The 26,391-nt window shown below is 41.5% G+C and overlaps 3 protein-coding genes across 4 annotated transcripts; 2 read left to right on the top strand and 1 right to left on the bottom strand.

Moving 5' to 3' along the window:
* Positions 1 to 61: 61 nt before the first annotated feature.
* Positions 62 to 26,391, bottom strand: LOC105180766 (RNA helicase aquarius). 2 transcript variants are annotated; one of them, XM_011137045.3, is made up of 15 exons: positions 26,146 to 26,391; positions 25,365 to 26,001; positions 25,027 to 25,205; positions 6,723 to 6,836; positions 6,221 to 6,324; positions 4,969 to 5,080; positions 4,638 to 4,851; positions 4,481 to 4,529; positions 4,140 to 4,375; positions 3,438 to 3,825; positions 2,989 to 3,237; positions 2,526 to 2,883; positions 1,878 to 2,134; positions 494 to 1,628; positions 62 to 395 (listed from the first exon to the last, which is right to left on the bottom strand). In XM_011137045.3, the coding sequence occupies exons 1-15, from the start codon at positions 26,227 to 26,229 to the stop codon at positions 141 to 143; spliced, it is 4,371 nt and encodes a 1,456-aa protein (XP_011135347.1). In that variant the 5' UTR covers positions 26,230 to 26,391; the 3' UTR covers positions 62 to 140. The 2 variants fall into 2 exon arrangements, with proteins under 2 accessions (XP_011135347.1, XP_011135348.1); XM_011137046.3 differs by lacking the exons at positions 25,027 to 25,205; positions 25,365 to 26,001; positions 26,146 to 26,391 and adding an exon at positions 7,125 to 7,524.
* On the top strand, positions 9,188 to 18,251 carry LOC105180768 (probable G-protein coupled receptor Mth-like 1). The gene is made up of 7 exons (XM_011137047.2): positions 9,188 to 9,245; positions 14,789 to 15,056; positions 15,918 to 16,225; positions 16,464 to 16,542; positions 16,613 to 16,773; positions 16,973 to 17,213; positions 17,619 to 18,251. The coding sequence occupies exons 1-7, from the start codon at positions 9,188 to 9,190 to the stop codon at positions 17,815 to 17,817; spliced, it is 1,314 nt and encodes a 437-aa protein (XP_011135349.1). The 3' UTR covers positions 17,818 to 18,251.
* Positions 20,933 to 24,991, top strand: mthl5 (G-protein coupled receptor Mth-like 5). Its single transcript, XM_011137048.3, has 2 exons — positions 20,933 to 22,150; positions 22,934 to 24,991. The coding sequence occupies exons 1-2, from the start codon at positions 21,016 to 21,018 to the stop codon at positions 23,584 to 23,586; spliced, it is 1,788 nt and encodes a 595-aa protein (XP_011135350.1). The 5' UTR covers positions 20,933 to 21,015; the 3' UTR covers positions 23,587 to 24,991.

The following is a 26,391-nucleotide window of genomic DNA, read 5'->3' as shown; positions in this document are numbered from 1 at the left end:
TGTGTGTATGTGTGGCAGCCCTATTCTTCCTGCCTTGGAATTGTATAATTCGAGGTTATCCAACCTCTACAATGTGTCGACACGTTGCCCAGTGTAGTGTCAATCTTTGCATGCGCGCATAGGTAAGTGACGTGGCTCGTTCAACTGTCATCTTCAGCCTCGCTCGGAGGATCTTCGACTAAATTCTTGATTGGTTCATACTTGGTCTCTGCCGTCTCTTCCGTGGTCTCTTTCGTTTCCGCTTTGCTTTGCTCTGCTTCCTCGTTGTTGTTATCCTTGTCGTCATCGTCATCGTCGTCGGTATCGTCGTCGGCACCAGGGTGAGCAGGTATCTTGTGCACTCGGTTACTCGTGGTTTGCATGGTTCCTGGTTTCTGCCACATCTTCTGCGATTCCTGAGAAAAACAAGGAAATAAACCCACCAGTCTTCGTTAGCATCGAGAAAATGATGTGTGAGAAACAAGTTACACAATAACATTATTTGGAGATTTACCTTCATACCGCTGACTTTCTCCATGTAATAATCGTAGACGAACTTAGCCATATGCGGCATATCCTCGATTTCCATCGGGACAGTCGGGGGCACAGCATCATACAGTCGCTCAGTAGGATAGACCTCCTGCGGTAAGAGCTGTAGCTTTAATGGTCTCTGCATCAGCTGATCGAATGCCGGCGTCAGCTCGAAACAGTTCTTGAAGAGGGACACGCGGGCAAAGACATAGAGGCCGAGACGGGCACGCGACATCGCGACTACTAAACGCCTTGCGTCCCTCAAATGGCCGACTGCGCGTGTCTTCACCAAAGACAATAGAATGTAATCGTTTTGCTGACCCTGATACTTGTCAACGGTGGTCACCTTGTTGGGCCGACCTATCAGCGGATTGTTCGCACATCGGATGTTGATTACGTCTCTTATGAGATGCTTTTGGCCATTGTAGGTAGTTAATATGCTGATCTTGTCGGCCGGATAACCCAGCAGACGCATGTACATGAACACAGCAACGCAATACTCAGCCTCGGCGAGATTCTGATAGAAGTAGGCGCTTGGTTCGCTCTCACCGACGCCATTGAAGTCTTCGACATTGACCAATTGAAAGTCGTACAGAAAGCCAGCATTTGCCACCAGGTATTCGGGGCTGTGCTCCACATGCGCCAGATTGCCCAATTTCTTGTAACGCCAATTATAAAGATTGCAAATGCTGGGTCTGGCACGACCTTGACCATCCAAGTCAACCGTGGGCACACCGAGACGCACAAAGCGCGCGAATAACGATTGCTCCATGTTCGAGTATTTTTGAAACGCCATGTTCTTGATGACAGGCGGCAACTGATGGTGATCACCTATCATTATCCATCGCTTCAGGCGATTGTAGCCATCTTGGGGATTTTGCAACAGCAACGGTATGAATGTCTCGATCTCTAAAATCTGCGCGGATTCCTCCATGAGGATGTTATCATACTTGAAGCCCATGTCAACAAGTTCGCGTCTCTTGAGCGCTGCATGTGTACACGTCATGGCGATCACCTTGGCCTCCTTTACGAGCAAGTACTTCGATCTGTCGAGGCCGGATCTCAGTAATTCGAATGCGCGAAATTCTTCCAGCTGGGCGAATATCCTTTCGATGTACCTACCCATATGATTATCACATCATTAATATCTTAATTTGAGAGCTTACTGCAAACTATTCGAAAAATGTTTATTTATTTCACTAAAATTTTCATATTCTTGGACAATCCAAAATTACAGAATCAACTCAACATTGAGAACATGCAATTCCTCAACTTTAAAAATAAAATAACTTAAAACAATAACGGAAAACAAATCTCTGTTTGCGATCCTTTATCTCGCGATAGTTCGTTATTGAACACACTCTCACCGATAACAGCTGCAGGCGATCTTGAGATCTTCCTCGTACGTATTCCGCTTGAAGAGCGGCTGAGGTGCGTTGTCGAAAAATTTGTGAAATGGAAATTCCTCGTCGACTATGGAGGCCAAGTCGGATTTTTCGCTCGTACTCTGCCGCTGTTTGATCCTGGCTTCGAAGCGATCCCACCTCGTGAATATTTGATACATAAAGAAGTATCCTGCCGTTTCGCAGGTATACGCGACATCACCCTTCACATTCAACGATTCCTATAGAAGCAAATGAACGAATAGATAAAGCATTTATTAACAACTTACGGTCGACTTCTACATTCTTTATACTCAGAATCGGTTTTTTGTATCAAAATTAGATCAGTAAATAATATGAGACACTTAGCATTTTTCCATATTATCAGGGTTAATAATTCTTTTTAGCTCAATTAGTGTGTTTTAATCTTCTTGCAAATTTAAAAAGAAAATTTAACTTTTATAAAATAATCATTCTCTTACAAACAATTTCATTTCTTTTCTCCTCAACATTAAATTATGTGTCTAAAGGTAAAAACCCTATAATTTAGATTTAAAAAAAAGAAACAGATAATTAAAACAAATATAAAACGCAATCTCGTTTAAATATAACCGCTCAAAAGGAACTACATACCTGTAACCGCTGAACTTCTAGAAGTAGATCCAAGCGCTTAGCAAGGACATAGTTGACTCTGCCATAACGACTGAAATCCTTCTCGGTTTCCAGAGCTTCCTCACCGTGACCGAGACGCAGAAGATGCCTCTCGTCGATGTCGAGCGCCATGATTTTCTCAAACAGCTGATTGAGCGCTTGATTGGAATGTGTGACGATGAGTGTTCTCTGATTCGGGAAGTTATGATACAAATTTGAGATGATCTGTACGGCGACATCCGTTTTGCCGGTACCGGGTGGACCCACTACTAACGTCAGACCCGGTTGCATTCCAGCTCGAATAGCTTCAACCTGCGTCGGCGTGAAAGGGATCTGATTCCTGCAATATGATAAAGTACAAGTTATTCGTTCTGCGAGTAAGAAAAAGCAACATGCCTTAAACATGTTACTAAATCTATGATTAAACAAGAAAGCGAATGCTCACTTCTTCGGTTCATTTGCTCTGTATGGACCTCGGCTGGGTGGTACATGTGGTTTTACCCTGATAATTTTCTTCACGGATTCATTATTGCGCTTTGCTAGAACATCCTCGAAAGTCAGCTGGAACGGCCGCACGAGATCTTTCTCATCCTCGGGGTTTATACTGATCTCGTATAAAGGGAAACTTGCTCGTAGATGGTCTATGTCGAGAAACGTATCGTTGAAATCCATCGTCGCGATCTCATCCGGCATTCTGTCGCGTGAAATCAATATTTTCTTCTATTTTTATATTATCCAAAGAGTTACTCATTTGCATATAAGTAAGCAAATAAAACTGAATATTTAATCTGATTTAGCAAACAATTGATTCGCTTAGTTGGCCACTAAGACATCGAATTATCGCGGAAACACTGCAGAAGAAGAATATATTTAATAAAATATCGATTTAATTACCTCGAATAGCAGGCCGCACCGGGGTCGCCATATCCGAGGATTATATCATGCAGCCAATCCGGAACAACACATTCGGTATTCATGAGCTCCCTAATCGTTTCTAAAACCGCCTTGAAATTATTCTCCTTGGGTTTACGTCTCATTATAATATTAAATCCTTCGTATACGTCCTCGCCGCCATGACTGGCGTTGTCCATGTCTATCCGGTACTGATTACAGTCTAACCACACTCTGTAGGTACGAGAATCACCAGGTAAAATTGGCCTCGGTTCCGGGCCGTCCTCTATCACTCTGCCATTCGAATCGAGCATACCCTCAACTTCACAGCCACGCACCGTGGTCAGTCCTACTTGGGACACGAAAGGAAGCTTGTGGCTGTATTTGGTGCCTGTAACAATACGATTAATCAAGAATTCGCGTATGTACTGATGTTATATGTCTAGACAATCGCGAGTTGCCAGACATTCTCGACTAGACAGTCGAAATTTTTTAGGCCACGTATAACTAATATAAAAAATGTCTAAATTATTCCTTATTTACTGATATATTCTCCAAAGAATATATTTCCACAAGTAAAGTTTGTCACGCAAATATTGTTATTGTTGTTGTTATTGTTATCGTTATGATTATTATTCTTGTTATTATTACTGTTATTGCAGTTAAGTCAGCATTTATGTAAAAAACGGTTTGCATCTGCATTACCGATAGGATTGGGCGGCTTGACCGTGATGAGAAAGCACACATCGTGCTTACGAAGATTTTCCCACTCGGTTTTAATCTCTTTACGAACGCTGAGATTGATCGTGATGTCAGCACGTACTCTGGATGGTTTGTTTTCGCCCACGTTAGGTTTAGCCACTTCGACCACCGCGAATTGTGTAATCGGTTGAGCCATCCTGGCCCATCCGCCGAAATAGACGCCACCGTCCTCGGCCCGCCTGTACAAGGAAAAGATCACTGATCCTGATCACTCTCGCGCTCCAGAGGAGGAAGGAAAAAATGAAAAGAACCGGCTAAATATGACATTGCGACGAATAACTTACCAAGGACTCAATCTGCTTACGGCATCCTCGATATCCTGTCGTATCTCGTCTGTGAAAACAGCGACGATATGTATATATAACGTAATTAACATACATGTTATTTAATCGCAATTCAATGATTCGTGATCCCTATGACTTTTTACCATCTTCTACTTACACGTAGACTCCAGGCGAAATAAATTGAAATTCCGTAGTAAGTAATCGTGCAACGTGAGAAACTGAAGGTTCAATTTCGGCAGGGCCAGGCAGTCCTCGCCAGAGAAGTACTCGGTCGGGACGACACTCTCGTTCCAGATGATATCCTCGGTCGGATAGAGCGGCATCTCATTCAGCTCCTCCAGCTGCGATGGTCTACGCTCGTGTCGCGATATCTAAAGATGAAACAAAAAAAAACCCAACTCAGAATTCGACGTGACCTCGATCAAGCAAACCTCGCGATCATCTTTCATTCTTTCTTTTTTTCCTTTTTCTTTGCGGTCAGCTCTTACCAATAGTTCACGCAGAAAGTCTATGTCCAAGCGATACCAGTTCTCATCTTTCTCACGCTCCTCGGGCGGCACTAAATTTAAGTAACTCGCGATGGCTCTCAGTTTCTCTTGACTGCAAGGAAAAAAAATAACGTTATTCATTCAGCGTTTTATTAACGTTATGCTTATAAATATGTATGTGGAAATATTGCGCGTATCCAATATTTAACATTTATATATTCCTCTTTTTTTTTACTTTACATATTATAACCACTATACAGGATGTCCCAAAAGTAACGGACCACCCTAATAACTCTTCAGTATTGAAGTTTCAAAGAAAATAATCTAAATAAAAGTTGTAGGGATTTAAGTGAATTACCTTATAATGACTATGACCTATATTTTCAAGGTCATTTAAAGATCAACTTGCGTTTCTTAAATGGGAATCCTTATTTTTTATTACACTGTTTTTTTCTACTAGTTAATTTGAACGATTTTTGTCTAAAACATTTTTTTATTTGTCTAATATTTTTTGAGATATTTGAGGAAAACTTGATAACTTTTTCAATATTTAACTTATGATATCTCGCTAAATATTTGTTGGAAAAAAAAGTGGTACAAGACTTTCTTGCTTTATTTAATCTCAAGAATATATTGTTACAATAGCGCCCTGATTTTTGTTAATTTGATTTCGAAATTTCCAAAAATCAGTAAGTTAACAAAAGGCAAGGCGCTATTGTAACAATATATTCTTGAGACTAAATAAAGCAAGAAAGTCTAGTAGCACTTTTTCTTCCGATAAATAGTTAGCGAGATATCGTAAGTTAAATATTGAAAAAGTTATCAGGTTTTCCTCAAATATCTCAAAAAATATTAAACAAATAAAAAAATGTTTTAGACAAAAGTTCTCCAAATTAACTAGTAGAAAAAAACAGTGTAATAAAAAATAAGGGTTCCCATTTAAAAAACGCAAGTTGACCTTCAAATGACCTTGAAAATAGAGATCAAGGTCAAAGTCAAGGTCATCATAAGGTAGCTCATTTAAATCCCTACAACTTTTATTCGAATCATTTTCCTTGAAACTTAAATACTGAAGAGTTATTAGGGTAGTCCGTTACTTTTGAGACACCCTGTATAACATTATTATTACATTACATTTCACAGTTTCCATATCATTCCTAACAGTAATCACAGGAGATGTTTCTTTTTTTTCCAGAGTGCACAATTATATTCATTATCAAGAGCAATTATTCACATGAAAAAGGGGACTTACCTGAGCGTACCAAAGTGCTTGTAAAGAGCGTCTCTGACGTCGACGCTAGCTACGTTAGCCAACGCAAAGCTCCGCAGATCCGGGAATTTCGCGAAGACTGCATTCTAGGCAGAATTTTAATGACAACGGTTAGTTTGATGATTTTAATATTAACGCGCCTGAGAAATACCGTGCGTAAATCGACATCAATGGCATGACTAAGTGGTATTAATCATACCTCCTGTTGAAAATTCATATACTTTTGTAACGTAATATTCCTTTTTTTATCGATCGTCGTCGAGCACCTTTGTGAAAAGCTCACGACGCAAAATCGGCGGGAAAAATTCGCGGATCATCGTCACAGTGTAATAATTGATCTCGTGGGATGGCCATAAAAACAGTAAAATAATTCTCTCGATCGTTCAATCAGCATATCCTCTTTTTATATAAATTTTTTATGTATTTAAAAGCTAATTGCAATAATATCTATAATGTAGGAAAAGCGGGATGGAATTCTGCGTACCTGAAGAGACGTAATTTTAGCGTAGTGCAACTGCGTCATATCGTGATCAGTCAAAGGGTTACCAGTTTCCTCGCTTATCTCGAATCGGGCGTAGAATTTCAGCATCTCCAGGAGCTGTAAACAAACGGCACGAATTCCGATGATTTCATTTGCGTTATCGTGGATTAGAGCTAACTAAAAGCTAACGCGACAGATTTATCAATCTGTCAGAGAATTTCCAGCTTGGAAGCTGCGTATAATTCTTTTAATTTTATCGTACGGAGGACCCCGACTCGCGCCACACGTACATCGATAAAACCAGAATCGACGGAATCGTTGCATTTATAATTAAGCAGTCGACGTCACAGCCGGGAAGGACCGGCTATGGCTACATTAATCGTTTTTTTCTTTTTTTTGGCAAACCTCTTTGGGAGACCTCTTTTACTTTTTCTCCCTCTACTTTATTGACTGCTTCTTTTTCTTCTTCTTCTTCTTCTTCAGACTGCTGACACACGAACCCATTTGCTGAGCGGTGCCAAATATACATATAATCACCCCTCGTTTCCTTGTAATTAACTTTATTTTCATTAATTCGCGTGCAGAAGCCGTGTGTATTCGATGAGTATTCAGCGATTTTGTACGCGCACGTTCATTCGCTTGCGAAAATGTTTGGACGATTTTATTCGCTTTGAAAATCCACTATGACAATGTCTTGCTCGAACTTTCGATGTGAACTGACATATTATCGATGCAACAGCATACTAATCAACGTACATGATTGTGCATTTTACATATCGAGTTATTAATCAAACGCGCTTAACTGACTGCGTTTGAAGAAATATCGAATGCTGTAGTGTTTCGCAATAATTAGCGGAACTTCCTATCGTTACCACGTTCGACCTTCGTACGTGTGTGCCGCGGATATTAAGGAAACTTTTCAACCGTGCTCATGTATCTCGCAGTTGTACGTGTGTAAAGTCAGTATTCCATTTTTTGCGCTCGGAAAAAAATGCATGACGATAATCCAATTCGCGAGCTCGTTATCCGTTTTTTCATTCACACAGTATAATGACTCAAAAGCCTGCTATATTAGAAGAGACCAAGCACTAAGAAGATGAAGATCATAAAGATCAGAGAGTAGAATTGGAGAGTCGAATCAGATAATACGGGGTTTAAGGAGATACCGTACTTGGAGGTTTTACCGATGAAACATCAACTCTTTTCTGCAAAGTTTATGTCTTATTGGCAAAGAATTACAAATGCTTTTGCAGAAAATATGTGCAAAAATTGTTTATTGTTTTCGTCACATATCAAGCAATTCTGCCATTCATTTTTACATGCATCTCCATCGTACAAGCCCTTTATCTCGATAACTTTCTCAATCTTTGTCCATTTATTGGTGAATCAATAAGGGACAACGTGATTGTCGCGAAATTTCGACCTAGGCCGGTCTTCCTCCGGCTGTTTTGTTTCTCCTGCGCGCGAATCATGACATGCCGTCACTCACGAGCGACAGGGTGGAAAAAAATACGAAAAATATACACGGCTCAATTTCGTGCATACGCACACACATGCGTATGCCAAGACGAGCCCACGAAATATAAAAAAAGAGGGGGGAGATCGCGCTATCTCCCCCGACGAGCGAGCGCGGACATCAGCGAACTCCAGAGATCCGTTGAGCGTCAGTTTCGCTCACGGCGTGCAAGTGTGTGACGCGTTAACTGCGGGTACTGCACCACGCTCCGGTCACGCTTATCATCGACAGAGAGGTTCGATTATATTATCGTCAACAGCAATACCTGGTTTTATCGTGGAACTTGCAGGGCAATCGCGGACGGACACACAACTTTTCTCGCGATTTTGTGATAACAGAACGTACGAGTGTGGAGAACATTCTAAACAAACAACCACGAGTTCTTCCACCGATTGATCGGTGATATTTCGTATCGGTTTCCGGAATTTTCGAGTGAAGGTCACCACACGAGAGTCGATCGATCGGGTCCTCCCGAGAGAGTCCTCCTCACCTATCTGTTTCGTGATTGTCGATCGCGGCGCGAGCATTGTTGCATCTGCTTGTCCTAGTGCTTGAGAGAAGAAAAAACGGAAACGGAGAAAAGAGTGACGAAGCGACAAAGAAAAACCGCGATAAAGAGAAAGAAGGAATGGCAGAGATCGGACGATCTCATTGAACTCGTGCGTCAGAGTATCCCGTGGAAAACCCCCTCGACTACTTGGCGGCGAAACGCCAAGGTGGATTCGTCGTCGTCATCATCATCGTGGTCGTCAGTTTGTTGACCCCGCTCTTCGGCGCTCTTCGAAGCGTCGCGTACTCTTCTTCGAGGCCGTTTTCAATCGAGACTTTTCTCATCTCAGTGTCACGATACCTATCCTTATCCCAAAACCTGAATCCCATCCTTCGTTGCTTCATCGCGCGCGGATTTGTCCCCAGTGATCAGGAAGGAAGAGATGCGGTAACGAGAGCGAGAATGATAATGTTGTCAAACGCGAGTTACGGCAGGCAGTCAAGCGCATCATCCGTCAGAGGTAAACTTGAGCTTTCTCTTTCGCATTATCCATATCATTGTGGAAATTCAAATATATTTCTTATAATATATAATTTTTATTGTGTATATGTACCCAAAGTGTTTCTGAATTAAGTTAAACATCTATAAGTATCTATCTATCTAATTATACCTTAAACTATCACGTACATTCTGCAAATTACTTAGGTCCTTGCCAGTAGTTCTCGCTTGAAACTTGTCTCATGTGAGATAAGATCTAAAATTATAGTTAGATCCTAATATTTTCGTTGGATCGTACAATACATGTGACATATTTATAGTCGTGATACAGCTAAGTAATTTACACTTAACTCTGGATTCAAATCTGAACATCTCGCTCAGGAGAAATTTCAAGCAGCAACTATTAATATAGATCTTAAAATGAAATCTTATTTAAACTGCGTGGAAATTCACTCAAAGTGACAGTAAAAATTGTTGCTCTCAGAGTCATAAAAATAAATATTTAATTTAAATTTTGTACAATAGAACTTTTCAGGGTAACCTTATTGTCTTACTTGACCTGTGTACGAATGAATATTTCAATCGAAAAGAGTGAATTTGTTTTTGTGGCGACGAAACGTATCGCGGAGATTCACCTTTCAATCTAGATTAGAAAAACATTCACTCGACGATTCAAAATGAAGAATTCAGTTTATTTGAGCGAAAAGTCATTCGAGACTTTGTGACTTGATTATTGTTCTTTCGTTCTAAATAAATTTCGATGACAAAAATTCAGATTTGCGCATTCCTCGTGCATCGCTTTCGTGAGAAATCTCCTCCGTGCATCGATTCTCCGAATCACTTCTAAAAGATGATGTTTTTGTCATACGAAGAATCGTGCACAAATCTCAACAAGTGATACTACTCACATTACGTTCGTACAACTACTCACTCGAGTAATAACTTTGCTTCTTAATCACGTTGCATCGAGCTGGTGGTGATCATATTTTCTTCCACTACTTGCAGCATATAAATTGAATTTACTTCGCTTATATAAGGCATAGCTCGTCGAGCTCTTCAACGCAATGTAAATTTCTAACTAATAATTACATAGGGTAATAGAATACCCGTGTCTGAAGTACTACGATTCTTTTTTAACGGGAGAATTATCGGAACGAGCGATTGATATTTAACATATTGTTGTCTGCAACAGTCACGGTAGTCACGACTGAAACACGCGATCGAGACTAAGAAAACTAGAGAATCTACGATCGTCCGCTGCAAAATTTGCCGTAATCACCTAGTGCTAATTGGCATCGCTATTTCCTCGACAAAGGAAGCACTGCGCTTGAGAAAATTATTAACAGATAATTACTCTCGGTGAATGAATATCTCAATGTGCACATGCACGCATATCGCCGCGGTTCTGCGTGTGGCACGTGTGGCGTGTGTTGAGCAACAAATAAGCTTTTGTTGTCTACTCGGAAAACACATGAATATGGATTTCGTCGGAAAATATTTTCAAAATGACACAGTCGGTTAGATATCGGCCTCAGTGGCAGGGAAAGGAAAGAGAGAGAAGATTCTATAAATAAATCGGATGGAGCGACGCGCGATGGAGCGTCTTATCTTAATACGTTTCATAATTCTCATAAGGACGTTCTCATAAGGATGTGGCAGTGGAAGTATAAAGTGCATCAAGCAAACTTCCTATCAATAGCGCTTTGTTCTCTCGTTCGTTCGTTCGCTTCTATTCAAATGAGACGTCTTGCGAGCGACTATTCGCCACATATCTTCCATTAGTCCCGTTATCTCTTATCAACGCGTGGGTGCGCGCAACCGCACGCTAATCGTGACAGAAACATCGAACTTGGTCTTGTTTTTCTCTTATGCACGTATTACGTTTTTTATATAGAATACGAGAGCGTTTTATCAGGTCGGGTTTACGCGACCGCCAAAACTGAATGAACACGGCGCCAGTGCGAATTTATTAACGCATGATTTTTATTCTTTCCGGGATATGACGAGACGCGACACGAGAGCAACGACGCGTCCATTTCACTCGTTAATAACGCATATCTACTATGCCAATTAAAAGACAGGACGGCACTTATACACCGCTATTAACTGAGTTGTTTTCGTCGTAGTAAATATTCATAGAGACTACGACCAAGCGCGTCACGATTAATCGTACAATATGTTGAGAGGAAACGACAAATTTTTACTCTAACATACTTCAGAAGTTCCCAGAAATTATACAGTCATGACGTTGATGCCGCTGACTTCGCACGTTGGTACGCTGGTGCTGGTGGTACCATCAACAAGAAATATAAAGCCGATTTTTTCCGCGATACAGAGGTATACCGTCACACTTGGAGTTTGTAATCTCGGTGTTTTCCGTTTGTGGGGCGATGGCAATGAAGATCGGGTCAGAAGATCGCGGCAGAAAAGCAAAATAGAGTCGAGAGAAGCGCAATGAACGTACATACATACGTGTGCACGTATAATACAGCGCCAGTTACGAATGTCGCAACCGCAGAAAATATCGTTATCCAAGATTACAAGGTCGATACATAAATGAAAGGCGCAAAAATAAGCGAGTCGTTCAGTTCACTGATAATAACATTACCGATAAATCAAGCGGCTAATGCAGAATTCAAGCGAAAAGGTCTAAGAAGAATATCGGTTTGACGATAATTTCCAACTAAACTCGATGAAGAAGCTCGTTGTACAGATTGCAAAAATTAATACGATAGTATTAAGTCACGTCACTTGACATATCTTGTATGAACGACTCCGGCTTTATAACACGAGAGAATCTCGTCATGAAAATAGCCGAACGTTAATTAATAAATAAGACGAGAGCAAATTAAGAATAAAATGTTACTCTTTTCGCTAAAGAGCTTCCCGAGCCAGCAAGAGATGCTTTTTCGTCTCATTCTCAGAATGAAAGCTCAAAATCGAAAGAACCTCTGGTAAAATGATTTGTAACACGATGACCGAATATGCACTGCATATGCATGCACAATGCGGTCCAATGGCCGTAATAAAGAGCCTCGTTAACAGAGTCATCCCTTCTTCTTTCATCGCGATCGTTTTGCATCGCGCACCCGCCATTAGCGCTAAACTGGGTTACGGGTTGCGCGGATGGCACTTGGCTATATCGCAATAGCAACTGATCGCTAATCGAGAAATCTAACCGCCATATGTGTCTATTTCTTTTTTCTTTTTGTCTTTCTTGTTGACGTGTTTGGACGCCGCCTATTTACACGCGACGAGTTCCTCATCCACGCGAACGATTCTAGCTCTCAAGCTTTGGAGCGCGCGATGCGTCGCGACCTCGCGTCTCATGTATATATTTTCCGTTGGAAATCTTGCATCCACCGTACTGATAGTCCACCGACGCGATAACGCCTCGAGCTGTGTGTATCATCGAAGATAAAAAAAAACCTTTTGGTATCAGGCCGACTAGCTGTGTGACGTACGCGGAAACTCCGTGCGCGTTTATGTTTCGCTAGAAATAATAGCGGCAATGTACGCTCGTTGAACACGTGAATCCATATTCTTCTTTTACCATTTTAACGACACGCGTCAGTTAATCGATTTGATGTATGTTGTGTGCGTATGTGTGTGTGTTTAAATATATACCGGATGTTTCCGACCACCCGGGTCACGATTTTTTCGTTAACGCGACATTTTAAAGAAAAATATTTCAGACAAAAGTTGTAGGGCTCCAAAATATCTATTTACTGACACTATGAATTTGACCTTGAGATAACCTTGAGATAACCTTGAAAAGTCCAGTCAAGATCAACATAAAATTCTTAAATGGATACCCCAATTTATTATTACATCATTTTTTTCTAGCAATTAATTTGAACAACTTTTGTCTGAAACATTTTTTTATTTACCTAATATTTTTTTAGATATTTAAGGAAAACTTGATAACTTTTTCAATATTTAACTCACGATATCTCGCTAACTATTTGTCAGAAGAAAAAATAGTACTAGACTTTTCTACTCTATTTTTAATCTCAAGAATATATTGTTGTAATAGCATCCTGACTTTTGTTAACTTACTGACTTTTGAAAATTTCAAAATCATCAAATTAACAAAAATCAAGGCGCTATTGTAACAATATATTCTTGAGACTAAATAGAGCAAAAAAGTCTAGTACCACTTTTTTTTCTGACAAATAGTTAGCGAGATATCGTGAGTTAAATATTGAAAAAGTTATCAAGTTTTCCTTAAATATCTAAAGAAATATTAGGTAAATAAAAAAATGTTTCAGACAAAAGTTGTCCGAATTAATTGCTAGAAAAAGATGATGTAATAATAAATTGGGGTATCCATTTAAGATTTTTATGTTGATCTTGACTGGACTTTTCAAGGTTATCCCAAGGTCAAATTCATAGCGTCAGTAAATAGATTCTTTGAAGCCCTACAACTTTTGTCTGAAATATTTTTCTGTAAAATATCGCGTTAACGAAAAAATCAGGTGGCCTGGGTGGTCTGAAACACCCGGTACAAGGAACACTAGCGGATCCTGACGTCGATAATGGGGAGGGGTTTTAATAAAATTGTAAATATAATAATGCTGTAGCTTTGAGGTTTTTTATAATCATTAATAGACTCTCAGCAAACAGTAGCTGACATTGTATATCAGAAATCGGACAGTTTAGATGCAGTCCTAGACATAAGAATTTGATTCACGGGCGCCTGTATTAATCAGCCTGTCATTTTACCTAAATTTTTTTAAGCGGATCTAGTAAGACTGATTTCTTCTAATTTGGAAGGGGAGGTTTTACCCCCTCCGCCCAAAACCCTCCTTAGAACCTGCCAGTGACAAGGAATATCTTATATCAAATAGAACGATATTCTGCGGTGCAAATCGCACTTATTTTCGTAAACACGATCCTTGCAATAAGATTATTGCAATCTTTCTGAGAAATTTATTTTTTACTCACGTACGAGTGACACAGAATTCGATGAACGCGACAAAATAATTCTTTATCAGTAGCCGCGTTTGCTTAGCTACTCACGCATTTTTTGCAGAATAATGCGCGCGTCACACTGGGACATTTGAGCATCATATAGTTATTGATGAAACCACATGCGCACATAATATTACTTCGTATACGTAATATTGTATTAACTTCTCGTTAAAACTACATTGTTTCGTATCGTACGTATGAAGATAAAAATGACGAGCCAACAATTATTCGACGACGTTCAATTGATTATGTGGCCGGTAAACTCGCCAGACAATCGATTTATTCTTTGATCTCCGTGATGTCTTTTTCAGGATTGAGAAGAGATGCGTTACTTGTAACGTCATTAATCACTGCAAATTACTTTTTTCAGTAACGATTATCGGTGAAATATTCCTCTTGCTGATTCAATCAGAAAGATTTTTATTGCTGACACATCTTAAGATCTTAAGAGGAACAAATACGTCTCAAAAATTAATTTCTCAGTACTTTCTCGATAAGTCTCACTGAGTCCAAGCTCTCGATCTCTCTTGAGAACAGATCGGAGATCGCTTTGCGTATTCACAATGTTATTGATATTGCGACGTTTCATAGGTTTTTCCTGGGTTCTGTGGCTCGGGCTGTTTGCAAGCTTAATCTCGTCGAGTCTCTCCGTTGACGTTTCCTGCTGCCCTGAAGGAGAGACATGGGAACGTTCCGCCAATTGCACAGACGGCACAAAGATCCGGTTGAATTGCCCGTTCGGCATCTACATCATCGACCCCGAGCTGAGCGAGCGCGATAACTTCACTATCATTCACCAGGATGATAACACCGCATGGTTGCATCTAGATATGGACAACATTAAAATTCCGGCGGACAGGTAATGTTTTCGGTAACACTCCGTTGGTGGTTTCCTATGTGGACGAGTTCATGTTTCCTACGTGAACGATAGCCAAATCGCCAGTTGTGGTGTATATACTGATTCGCAGAGAATCAGAAATATCGAGGATCAATGCTCGAAAGTAGCCGAATACCGAGAAAGCGTGAGGAAAATCTTGCCGGCTGGATATTCCCCACAAATACGCAATAATATTCTGAGATCCTCATAATGAGATACTCACGTAATTGTCGATTAATTGTCGGTGTTTCGCACAGTTTTTCTTACATCGAGAGATATTTTTATATTTTTAGCAGAATAGAGTCGATTATGGAAGGTGGCCCTACGTACGTAGAGTTTAAAGCTAGATTCTCCCTATCCGTCTAGGCAGCAGTAGACAGAACTTCGTCAATCCTCAATCTTTCGTCAAAATATTCTCCAAGGTTTTTGTACTGGAGCACTCATAGTATCCGCCACATGTCACTCTTATTAAAAAAAACAAACAGAAAAAAAGATTGACGTAGACTCTTGAATCTTTAGAATATCCTGAATATAAACTCTGACGTCAATGAAAATTGACGGACTCGTATCTGCCATCGTGTAGATGGATCCAGCCTCAGGCTGAAAAGATGTCTCTATATCGTCTCGATATTATTATTCTCCTGCGTGACATTATTCGCTACCGCCATTCTTGTGTGTGGCTCTCATTGGCCGAAATTAATTCGCAGAAATTGAACACCTGAGATCCCAAATGCACACAGTTTCGTTGAATTTTTATTCTCTCTTCAGAAAATTGATCGTGGGGACGTAGGACATTGCGCTGATATTTCCATTTTTGTTCATTGTTACGTGTATTTCGCACAGATTCTGCATCACCAAGTCGAAACGAGGCGGAGACGGCAACATTGCTCTGACATGTTTCGACGAAGAGCTGATAAGTGACGGTGTCTCGATGACGTGGAAGCATACCTTGGTCTGCATCGTCAGCATCATCTCGGCCATCTTCCTGATCGCCACTTTAGCAGTTTATGTGATACTACCAGAACTACGAGAGCTTCAGGACAAAGCGATGATGACGGCGGTCACTACCCTGGCGGTCAGTTACACCGTCCTCTCAATCCAGCACTTGCGGCCGAACACAGACGGCGATTATACTATTTGCGTTTCTCTCGGTACATGATTTTTGATGTTTTGTTTACTGATACAAAAAGATGCACGGAAGAAATGCTGTTGAATCAATTAGTCAACAACTTCGTAGTAGAAGTAAAAGCCTCTTTTTCTCGATTCAGCAGTAATATTATTGAAGCTACAATACGTTACACATTGTTTTACCAACTTAAATATTATTTTCAATGATGTCGCTATAGAATCAAGATTTTATCCGTGCGATTTTGTCCGACGCTTTTCCAGGATTCATTCTGTACTTTGCCTTCATGTCTGCATTCTTCTGGCTGAATATCGTGGCCTTCAATGTGTGGCGTGCCGTATGGTAAGTGTCGATTGAGCGGAAGCTCCAAGCGTCGCCGCAATCTGACCGTTGTTCGACCTCGATTGTACAGGTTCAAGAACTTCAGGGTAAAGGAACAGTTACTTTTCTATGTTTACTGTGTTTGGGGGTGGGGTGGTCCGTCGTGTTTCTTGATCACCGCGCTGATGATGCATCTTGTAGAGGGCCAACACTTGAAACCAGGTTTCGGCGACAACAGCTGTTGGTTCAGCGGTGAGTCCTTGAGTGCTGATCGTTTCGTTTTTATACCGCCTTTTCTTCGTTCGAAATTTTCGACCGCCGTTGAAAAATTCCAGCGTCAATCGTTGCATGTATCGACGGCGAAGATGGATGTTAAGAACACAGAAATCTTCGTCGATTCATCGACTTTCACAACAGTCGAGATAAAACGCGACAATTGTGCTTTCCACAGGCGCCACGCAAACATGGGCGTACTTTTACGGGCCGGTCGCTATTCTGCTAACATTGAATATTACCTATCTCGGACTGACTAGCTGGCGTTTGTGGCATCAGTATCGCGATTACACGGGCAGCAAGTTGCGAGTTTTACGATTCAAGTGTTTGCTGTATATCAAGCTGATACTCGTCATGGGCATCACCTGGGTCTTCGAGCTGATATCGTTCGCCGTTGACACGAAAATGGACGAGTTCTGGTGGGCGATCTTTCCATTGTTATACGCAGCTCGTACATTAGCCGGCAAAATAGTCTTGGCAGGCGATGCGGGTCGTCAGAATTTTCTGACCGTATATACACACGAATAAAAATGCAATTCGTGTGGCCGATTTTCTGTTGTCCAGCAACTGCGAACGAGAACTCATTTCTGGAAATAGAAAGATTCCTGTCGGAGATATCTCTGCTCAATCAAATATTTTTAGTTATTTCAAACGAGTGTCGTACGTAGTCGAATGTTCAGATGAGTATTTTCGATAATGATAACAGAAAGATCGTTTCTCGTCAGTAAGTTTTCGCAATTCCATCGCTTGTTAGCGCTGTTTTGTCGATTAGTGTGTACCGCGCGGATTAACATAATCGAACGAAGTTTACTTTCTCTCGTCAGGATACCGACGGACCTGTTGAACGGTCTTCAAGGATTCGTCATATTCCTGCTCCTGGTCGCGACGCGGAAAAGGGTAAGGAAGCTGTTGGCGAAGAAACGGCCTTGCGGCATCGGTTTCCCGAAATCCTGGGCAGCTTACGAGGACGAGGAATGCGAGGCCGTGCTGCCCGAGGAGCTTGAGCTGTCCCAACAAGGATAACGCGAACACTTTTGCGCAGTTTTTCTCTCCGACAGTTTGTGCGTCACATGTGCCGCATTAGATATAAGATATCGTACCTGTGCATTTAATATGAGGAATAACGTTGTCATTGACGAAAGATGAACAGTCTCCCGGAGATTGTCCGTATATATTACGTATAGATGATCAGTGCACAGATAACAACACGACTATTGTCGCGTCTATTGTCGATTAATTCGCGTGTACGTACGCTTTCGATTATTATAGCCACGGCAGAATACGCTTAATTGTTTGTACGATTAGCATAGCGGGAAACCGACGAAGACGAAGGCGAAGGCGCGCGATAATGTTTTGTCCAAGAATCTCCGTATGTTATGTAACAATGAGTCGGAACGAACGACTTGTTCGTATGTGAAAATGTTAGAAATATAAAGAGAACAATCTGTACACGATTATACACGATTACTCATGAGATGCGTAATGTTACTACGTCTCGTGATTAAATCGGATCGTCGCGGATTCAGTCGTGATTCAGTTACGGTATCGCGTAACTCACTCACTCACTCACTCACTCACCCGCGGGAAACGCGTCATGACTCTGAGTCGCATGTCTCTGCGATTTCCCGCGAAAAACGCATAAATTCGCTCTATCATTCGTACATCTCGTCGCCTTTTCGTGCTAAGTTCCATTATCGAGCGGAGCGATATCATCGCGAACATTTTTGCGTATGTGAGTTATTCATTGCACTCACGCGCGCGTCTAGATTTTCGTAAACATTGCGTAAGCAAATGCCGAGAATCAGACATTAACCTTTGACATTAATCCCCGATCGAACCGATCGAAACACTCGCGTGTAATCTCGTTCATTCTTCCAATATAAATCTATCGAAGAAGAGAAAGCCGCTTGCGATACACACATGTCAAATTTTTGTGGGAGCGCGCAAACAGAGGAACGTTCGAGTGTGACAAGTATTTTTGAAAAAGGCAGGAAATCATCAATGAGCTCTCCCGAAAATTCAGAACATATCGACCGATAAAATAATATCGGACGCATACGCACACATACATCGAACTGTCGGGTGGTAAATACGATTAAGGCCACTTGTGGTGACGATTCGAAGGCTATCGAACGCTCTTACCGTCCGCGAATTAAAAGTCGCGACATTGCGTATGTATACATATGTATATATCGCAGCGCGTGGTACCAATTTTAAATATCTAATAATGAGATCTCTTGTTCCCGCCCCACGAATAAATCACGAAAATAGCTTTACAGAAACAAAAAAGAAAAAAAAAATCATTTCCGTAAGCATTGAGGCATCATCAATCGTATCGCGTTGTTCCGTCCTACTTCAGTTAATTTCGTGCGTAATTCATCACGCATTACCCACTTATATCGTGCTCGATGATACAAATTGTACGAAGTATCCCGAAACATCGTCCTGTTGCCCACGGTAGTATAGTTCCTGATTTCAATCACGGAAGCCAGAAATTGAGTGGTCACGGCGATTCAGAGAAAGAAATCGCAAGATTCTAGCGAAGCGCGCAGGTGTGATCGCGATGACGCACACTTTATATCTTAGTGTATTATTTTGGCTGAAATTCTTTTCACATCTTAAGAAGTTTCGGGGATACATATAATTTGGGAATTATAAATTAAATTATAATTTGTTTTATAACTTTTTAATTTACAATATCTAATTTATAATTAAATTACAACATAATTTAATACATTTAGGCGTATCATATGACGTGATTTAAAACGGCAAAAAGAGCTTCAGTCAGATTATATATTTACACATGTAAAAATATCACAGTTGGATTTGCGGTGTATCGATGCATATTTGCGCAAAAAACGGAGTCATCGGTCGCAATTGATCATTTTTCTCGCGATTCTTCAAGTACCGAGGCCTCTTGACATTGACCCGAATGGATATTGCCTGCACTTTTTTTATGCGATTCTACAATAATGTCGGAACGACTTAATAATAAAGCAACGTGCGCGCGTGATCGAGCAGTCGTTTGGATAAGGATGAAGATCAGCTCAGAGTTACTCTTGTATGTCTTATTAACGCTGTTATTTGAAAAAAGAAAAAAAGTACTATCTTCTGTTATTTCGCAATCCGTTGCTAGTAATCATTCTACGTAAAGTAACACTTGTGACGCGGATAAGATTGCCAGAACGCGTGTCACACGCGGAGGATCGTCCCTGCGATTGCACACATGTTACGCGCCATAGAGGTCAAGAGATAATGATAATTTTGATAAGAATAATTTTGATAAGGCGGAGTCGCCGCATTTAGAAAAACGGATACACCTTGAGTGCGCATTTCGACGAGGGTCAACAACAACAATCGTCGCTGATGTCAAGATTAAAAAAAAACAAGAAGATCGATCGAATTATTCGCGGTTTCCGATGTCGTGCATCCGCCATCGCTATCGTACGCTGATAATCCTTCGACATTTCGACCAGATGTTCCATCGTTTTATCAATATCGTCCTGAATCCACAAGTAAACGATATTCATTCAACCCTTGAATACTAGGTGCTGCAAATGTGAAGCTGCAGACTGCAAAACTCGTCGTAATTGTCGTTTAGCTGAATCAAGTCACCAGTAGTCACCAGAAAATAGGAAAATGGAGCAAAAAACCTTGCGATCGAAATTAGCGAAATAAAATATCTAATAAGAAACGAACGTTATGCGTAATGTCTGCGCCAATAAATTCAGCGTCCAGCTCTTGCAGACACTTTATTTTGCAAGAAAGGCGAAAATAGATGAGTAAAACCGCTTTTAAAACCCGAAGTCTCATATGTGCTCAACGCATGATTTTGCATAAATTAAAATCGTATAATGGCAAAAATGAGTCAGCAACGAAAACAGAGCGCGGTGACGATGCGTGTTCTTGTGTGTGTTCTCGTGCGTCTCGCAGGCGACACGCTGCAGGACAGACAGGCAAAATAGGAAGCCGATTCGCTCGAGGCCGACGAGAAATGACAGTGGGGAGAAGGAGGAGGGCGAGTAGCAGTTGGATACGACGAGGAACACGAATATTATGGCGGCGGTCTTTGGCACGGGTAGCGTAGGGTAGGGTAGGGTAGGGTAGGGTAGGGTAGGGTAGGGTAGGTAGATAGGTAGGTTGGTAGATAGATAGGTAGTTAGGTAGGTAAATAGGCAGCAGACAGGTAGGAAAGGACGCAGGCGACACTGGCGGCCAGGTATGCGGAGGCGCGCGTATCGTTCATCGACATTCTGTCGCAATGAGTTAGTGACTCACGGACGTACGGACAGACGAGCAGGAGGAGAGTGCTCCGCGAAACGATCGATCCGACCGACAAAGAGAGAGAGAGACAGAGAGAGAGAGGGAGAGAGAGGGGGGGAGGGAGAGAGAGGGAAACGCGGCGGCGACTTCCTCTCCGCTAAAGACGACCGACGAAGGAACGAGCGAGCGAGCAGCGGATGCGGCGAATGTGAGAGCGTGAGTAGAAGCCCGCGTGCGCGTCCTGGCGTCATGTATCCAACGACGAGTCTGTTGACATTGCTCGCGATCATCTGGGCTGTAAGCACGAGGACACTCACTACCGCCGACGCCGAGACGCGGGCCACCGACGTCGGCGTCGGTGGTGGCAGTGCTGCTGGCACGGTAGTGTACATCGGCAAGTGTTGCGAGCCTGAAGAGATACTGGTGGACGACCGGTGCAGGTCGCTGAAGGAGACCAATGAGTCCAAGTGGCGGCCGGAGTTCACGGAGCAGAGTCCGTCATTTGCCTTGGCCAGGTCCAAGTTCGTCGAGCCCAAGTACGAGCTAAAGATCGGACGGCCCCGGTGCGCCTCCGACGAGCATCAGTGGCACGTGTACTATTATCCGACCGGACCGGATCGCCTGGCGATCTTATCGTCCGGTGTGCTGCGCCACTACATCGTCGACTTGGCCAACGGCATGGACGAGAAACGAGGTGTCTACGGCGGTGGAGCGTCGTCGAACTTAGATGACGAAGATGACGAGTCCGTGAGCATACACTACGATTACCAGTTCGGTCATTATTGCACCGACAAGGCTGTGCTGAACAGTGATCATCTGGTGGCCACATACGCGATGCTGTGTGTGCCCACAGTCGCCGTGCGGTGGTCGGATACCAATTACCTCCTGACGCACGCGGTAGATCCCGCCTTCCACGCCATAGCCATGGCCTGCTACCTGGTTGTCGCGGTGGTTTACTTTGTGTTACCGCAGCTGCGCGACCTCGTCGGCAACATCATCACCAGCATGGCTCTGTGCCTCGTGGCTAATCAATGTGCCTCCACTGTCAGGATATTCACCGAGTTCGGCAGTCACATCAGCTTCCTGATCGCTGGTACGCATAGGCGATTCAGACATCCATCGCATGCACAGACATCCAGGCATGTTGCTTGGAGAACGAATCTGTTTTCCCGTTAAATAAAGCGAGAGATGCCACGAATGTTTAATTCATCATCAGTCTTTCAATTCCGTCTGCGAGACACATTGAGCGTCTTCGTGACGCTAAGAGAGACGTTGACCGTCGCGCTGATTTCCTTTGATTGTACATAAACTTTATTAAAGATTCAATCATCCAACATATATGGTGGATGAATGTAACTCGAGACGCATCAGTTTGATTCAGCAGTCTTTTCCCATAAACAGGAAACAGGTTCTGGTGAGAACCAAGTATTTTCCACATTTTTTTCAAAAGCGTTCTATCTGAAGAACGCTTCAAGCGTCAGCATCCTCCAAATAGAATTGCCGACAAATTAAATGAGTATTCCATGTGAAAGACATCTAAATCTAAATCTAAATCTAGCGACTCTCATCTAGCTTTGTAGATTCTCTATTGGCTATACAGCCGCAATTTTTCAAACGCGATTAACGATACATTATACGTAACTCGATAAGACGCGGTGGTATTATAGCGGTCGCTAGTGAGCGTGTCGCGGCGTTCAACGTGTTAAGGCTTGGCGTAAGTCACGAACTTAATACGAGCGCAGTCAACGCGCTCTGCACGCAAAACGGAAAGTCCAATTAACGATAGCAACAGAGAGCCGCCATTTGAACTTTCTTGTTAAACTTTAGTCCGCTATGTTCAGAATGCAAAATGCATATTTCCGTTTTTCCTTTTCAGACACGGTGATGTATGTCTCTCTGATGGCAGCTTTCTTCTGGCTCAGCGCTCTCGGCTACTACGTGTGGAACACGTTCAGGTCGCGTAACGTCTTCCTGCGGGTAACCGACGGCAAGAAATACTGCTATTACTCGTCGTGGGTCTGGGGCCTGACCGTGTGCATCGCTGGCACCGCGATGTTCGCCCACTTCGCTTTGGAGACAAACAAGTCCGTCGTGGGTGGCACGACTTATCCCGCGCAGGAAACCGTGGGTTGGCTTGGCATCACCGTGATATTCATGTGCATCGCTTTTACTGTCGTGATTAACCTGTGCCTCGTGCTGACCACGGCCAACCGGATCAAGCGGATGAGCACCTACGGCCGGATTCATCACAAGATGAAGTACAGCTTCAGGATGTTCGTTTTCCTGTACGCGATCTTGAGCGCCGGCTGGATCTCGCTGCTGTTGTCGCAGCTCAAATATGACGCTTTCGTGTATTGCCACATCGTCGTGAATCTGTTGCAGGCGTTGCTCGTGCTCTATGTCTGCGTATTCGGTCAGCGCAGGGTCACGTTTTTACTCGGAAAGACGTGCAACTGCTGCAGTTCCGGCGACAACACCGAGGGCCTCGACTGGGGCGAGGAAATGACAGCCATCAATGCCGGTTATTGACTCGTCCCTCAATACGTGGGGAAGACTAGGAGTAACGCGAATTACGCACAGGATACGTAACGAGAGAAACATTCCGTACGATCGTCCAAGCACAAGTGATAAGGATCGTATATGCACGTTCGTACGATTACGATCGAATTGAAAATATATTCTTCATATCGGTCGCGTTCAAGAAACCCGTCCCGATTTATTTTCAAGTCATAGCTCGTCACTGTATACTTTTCGTAAATTTTATCACATGCGTACGATAGATATACACGTGTACAGGGTAATTCAAGGGAAGACTCGAAATATTTCAGGACGCGCAGTACTCGCAGAAACAGATAATAAGAATATCTAATCAGCGTGAATTGAAAGAAGAAATACCGGCTGATTTTTTCGATTAAGATGAACTTTACTGATCCACGACTCACATTTTCATGCGTCAGTTACCCAATCACATGAAAAGATCATCCGTCTTAAAGTAAATTCTGCGAAGTCAATTTGCACTGATCAGTTGTTTCTTCTTGTTGGTTTTTGCGAATATAGCATGTACCTGAATTCTACGATCTTTCCTCAGATCACTCCGTATGTCTTGAAACCAAAATGCATTGTAAAGTTGTAAGAGTTGCGTGGTTGTGTCTTTTGCTCGAGAAAGAAACAGTATTATAAGTGTAATGACGTTATTGTATAGAGAGATAGCCCCGACACGTTCCAGCAAAACGTGTAAAAAGTATACGTATAAATACTCGAGACAATACTGGAATGTAAAAATACGGCAATACGTAATGTAAATAACGATGCGTGAAATCAGAGTAATATGCAAATTGGGAGCGTACGAGAAATTGGGCAATTTCACAAATTAAAAGGGAATTCTTAGGAAATCGTAATACGCGAGATTATGCGAGATTATACGCAAACCGATCAATCATCATGCTCAAGTCGATGCACAAAAATAATGGCACTAGCGAAATTATATACCACGTTTTCAGAGAACTCCGAAAGATATTTCACTTTTGGTGATTGTATGTGCCTTAAAACAAAATCAATTTCTTGCCTTATCAAGATATTTGCTTGTCGACAATTGCATTTCTGTCGCTTCGTCATTCTGACACGTCTACTAGCATCTTGCATGTATCGATGTTCAAGACATATCATGTCCTCACAAATGTACTGATTTTAAAGATAAAGTCATTTATATTGTGCAATATCACTAATTATCAATGGATAGTGTTCAAGCGTATGCAGGCGTATTGCGCAATATAGTTAAATATATGTGACGAAGCCTTAAATGATATTGTACTTTTAATAGTATGTTTGTGTAATATTTATATCTGTATGTCAATTCAATTTTTGTACATGAGAGAAATATAAATCTTTGGTAAATAAATTCGAATCAATGCCCCGAATCATTTCATATGTCCAAACTATGTTTCTTTGCAATATTTTGTAAAGACTCACCTGGCCAAACAGACTACCTTCTGGACGATGTAGCAGATTGGACAGCTGACAGCGCACCACCAGATGATTGTCATCCATAACAGTATTGAAGAAACGTCTGGTAGGAAGTAAAGCTTCCAAGTCAATAATCAGCTCCAAAAATCTTTCGCAGTAGCGCACTTTGTCTGCTAGTACAACTCCTACAAAAAATAAAAATATATAATTAAAAATAATCATTCGATGCTATTGCAATTTGTTATGTAAGCAAGAAAAGTAGAAGAGTCTAAATTCCTATAAAATCCCTAATTTCATCTTTCAAAAATAAAATAAATTAGATAATATAATTAAAAGATATATACCTTCTGCAGGAATTGTCTCCAATATTGTCATAAATTTTATCATCAGTTTGTGCAAAAACCTACGTTCCCATTCAAGTTTTTCTTTATATTCTGGATCATCCTTTTTCCTTATAATTTTCCAATATTTTCTCCATTTAGGATATTTTCTAAACTCTAGTTCTCTTCTACCTTGTTGCAAGGAAATCCACATTGGCAATGAGACCAATCTTTTCACCTCTTCTCTAACTAAAGATACTTCCATTGAATTAAAACAATGATTCAAAAACACTATCAATGCTGTCTGTTCCTTCAACTCAAAGTCTGCTATGCTCTTTTCTAGACATGCTTCCAGAACTTTTTGAAAGAATCCAGCAAAATGCGTTGAATTTTTTTCAAATGCTTCCCAGACTTGCACTCGTTCTCTAAATTTTTCATTTACCATAACAACAATAGACATGGTGTGTGCTCTCGCAGCATTCTCTGCATTATAATTAGGCCATAGAAAATTTTCCAGGTACTGGCTAAACTCCAACATCATAATCCTTCTAATGGAGAACTTTGACGTACATATTTCTTGTATATAAATTTCTTCCACTATCTGAGAACTGAATAGTAAATGCTTGTCTGTAGTATGTGGTGCCCAATATTTGTTCGCAAGCTATAATATAACAATCAAAAGCATTTTAAATACAAAATAATAAACAATCTGGAAACAAAACTTAAACAAAAATGTTTTGTTAACAAAATCTTGCACAAAATGAATATTATTCTTGCATGTAAATTCAGTAAAACAAAAATATACCTGGGTAATCCTGTCTGCATTGATTTGTTCCACCGTCGGAGCGGGATTATTGCTCTTGACAGACTGCGCATTTTGATTTTCCATCGTGTTTTTGTATAATTATATTTAAACACACTCGGAGTTAACCTAACTTAAGCTAATTCCGTTCATCAATGTTACACGCAAGGAACAAGCTATACTGTCTAGTATCAATTCCTTAACTTTTAATTAGGTTACTTTTAATGTCACATATTAAGTTATTATAAA

The sequence above is a fragment of the Harpegnathos saltator genome, unplaced genomic scaffold (assembly GCF_003227715.2).
Source record: "Harpegnathos saltator strain DR-91 unplaced genomic scaffold, Hsal_v8.6 scaffold718, whole genome shotgun sequence".
NCBI lineage: Eukaryota > Metazoa > Arthropoda > Insecta > Hymenoptera > Formicidae > Harpegnathos > Harpegnathos saltator.
This window is presented reverse-complemented; position numbering and strand designations above follow the sequence as displayed.

Coding starts and splice junctions, on each gene's coding strand:
- LOC105180768 (XM_011137047.2), top strand. CDS start 9,188: ATGATAATGTTGTCAAACGCGAGTTACGGCAGGCAGTCAAGCGCATCA. Junction 15,057..15,917: donor ATTAAAATTCCGGCGGACAG/GTAATGTTTTCG, acceptor TATTTCGCACAG/ATTCTGCATCACCAAGTCGA. Junction 16,774..16,972: donor CAACAGCTGTTGGTTCAGCG/GTGAGTCCTTGA, acceptor TGCTTTCCACAG/GCGCCACGCAAACATGGGCG.
- mthl5 (XM_011137048.3), top strand. CDS start 21,016: ATGCGGAGGCGCGCGTATCGTTCATCGACATTCTGTCGCAATGAGTTA. Junction 22,151..22,933: donor CATCAGCTTCCTGATCGCTG/GTACGCATAGGC, acceptor TTTCCTTTTCAG/ACACGGTGATGTATGTCTCT.
- LOC105180766 (XM_011137045.3), bottom strand. CDS start 26,229: ATGGAAAATCAAAATGCGCAGTCTGTCAAGAGCAATAATCCCGCTCCG. Junction 4,376..4,480: donor GTAAGCAGATTGAGTCCTTG/GTAAGTTATTCG, acceptor TTCCTTGTACAG/GCGGGCCGAGGACGGTGGCG. Junction 3,826..4,139: donor CAAGCCGCCCAATCCTATCG/GTAATGCAGATG, acceptor GTATTGTTACAG/GCACCAAATACAGCCACAAG.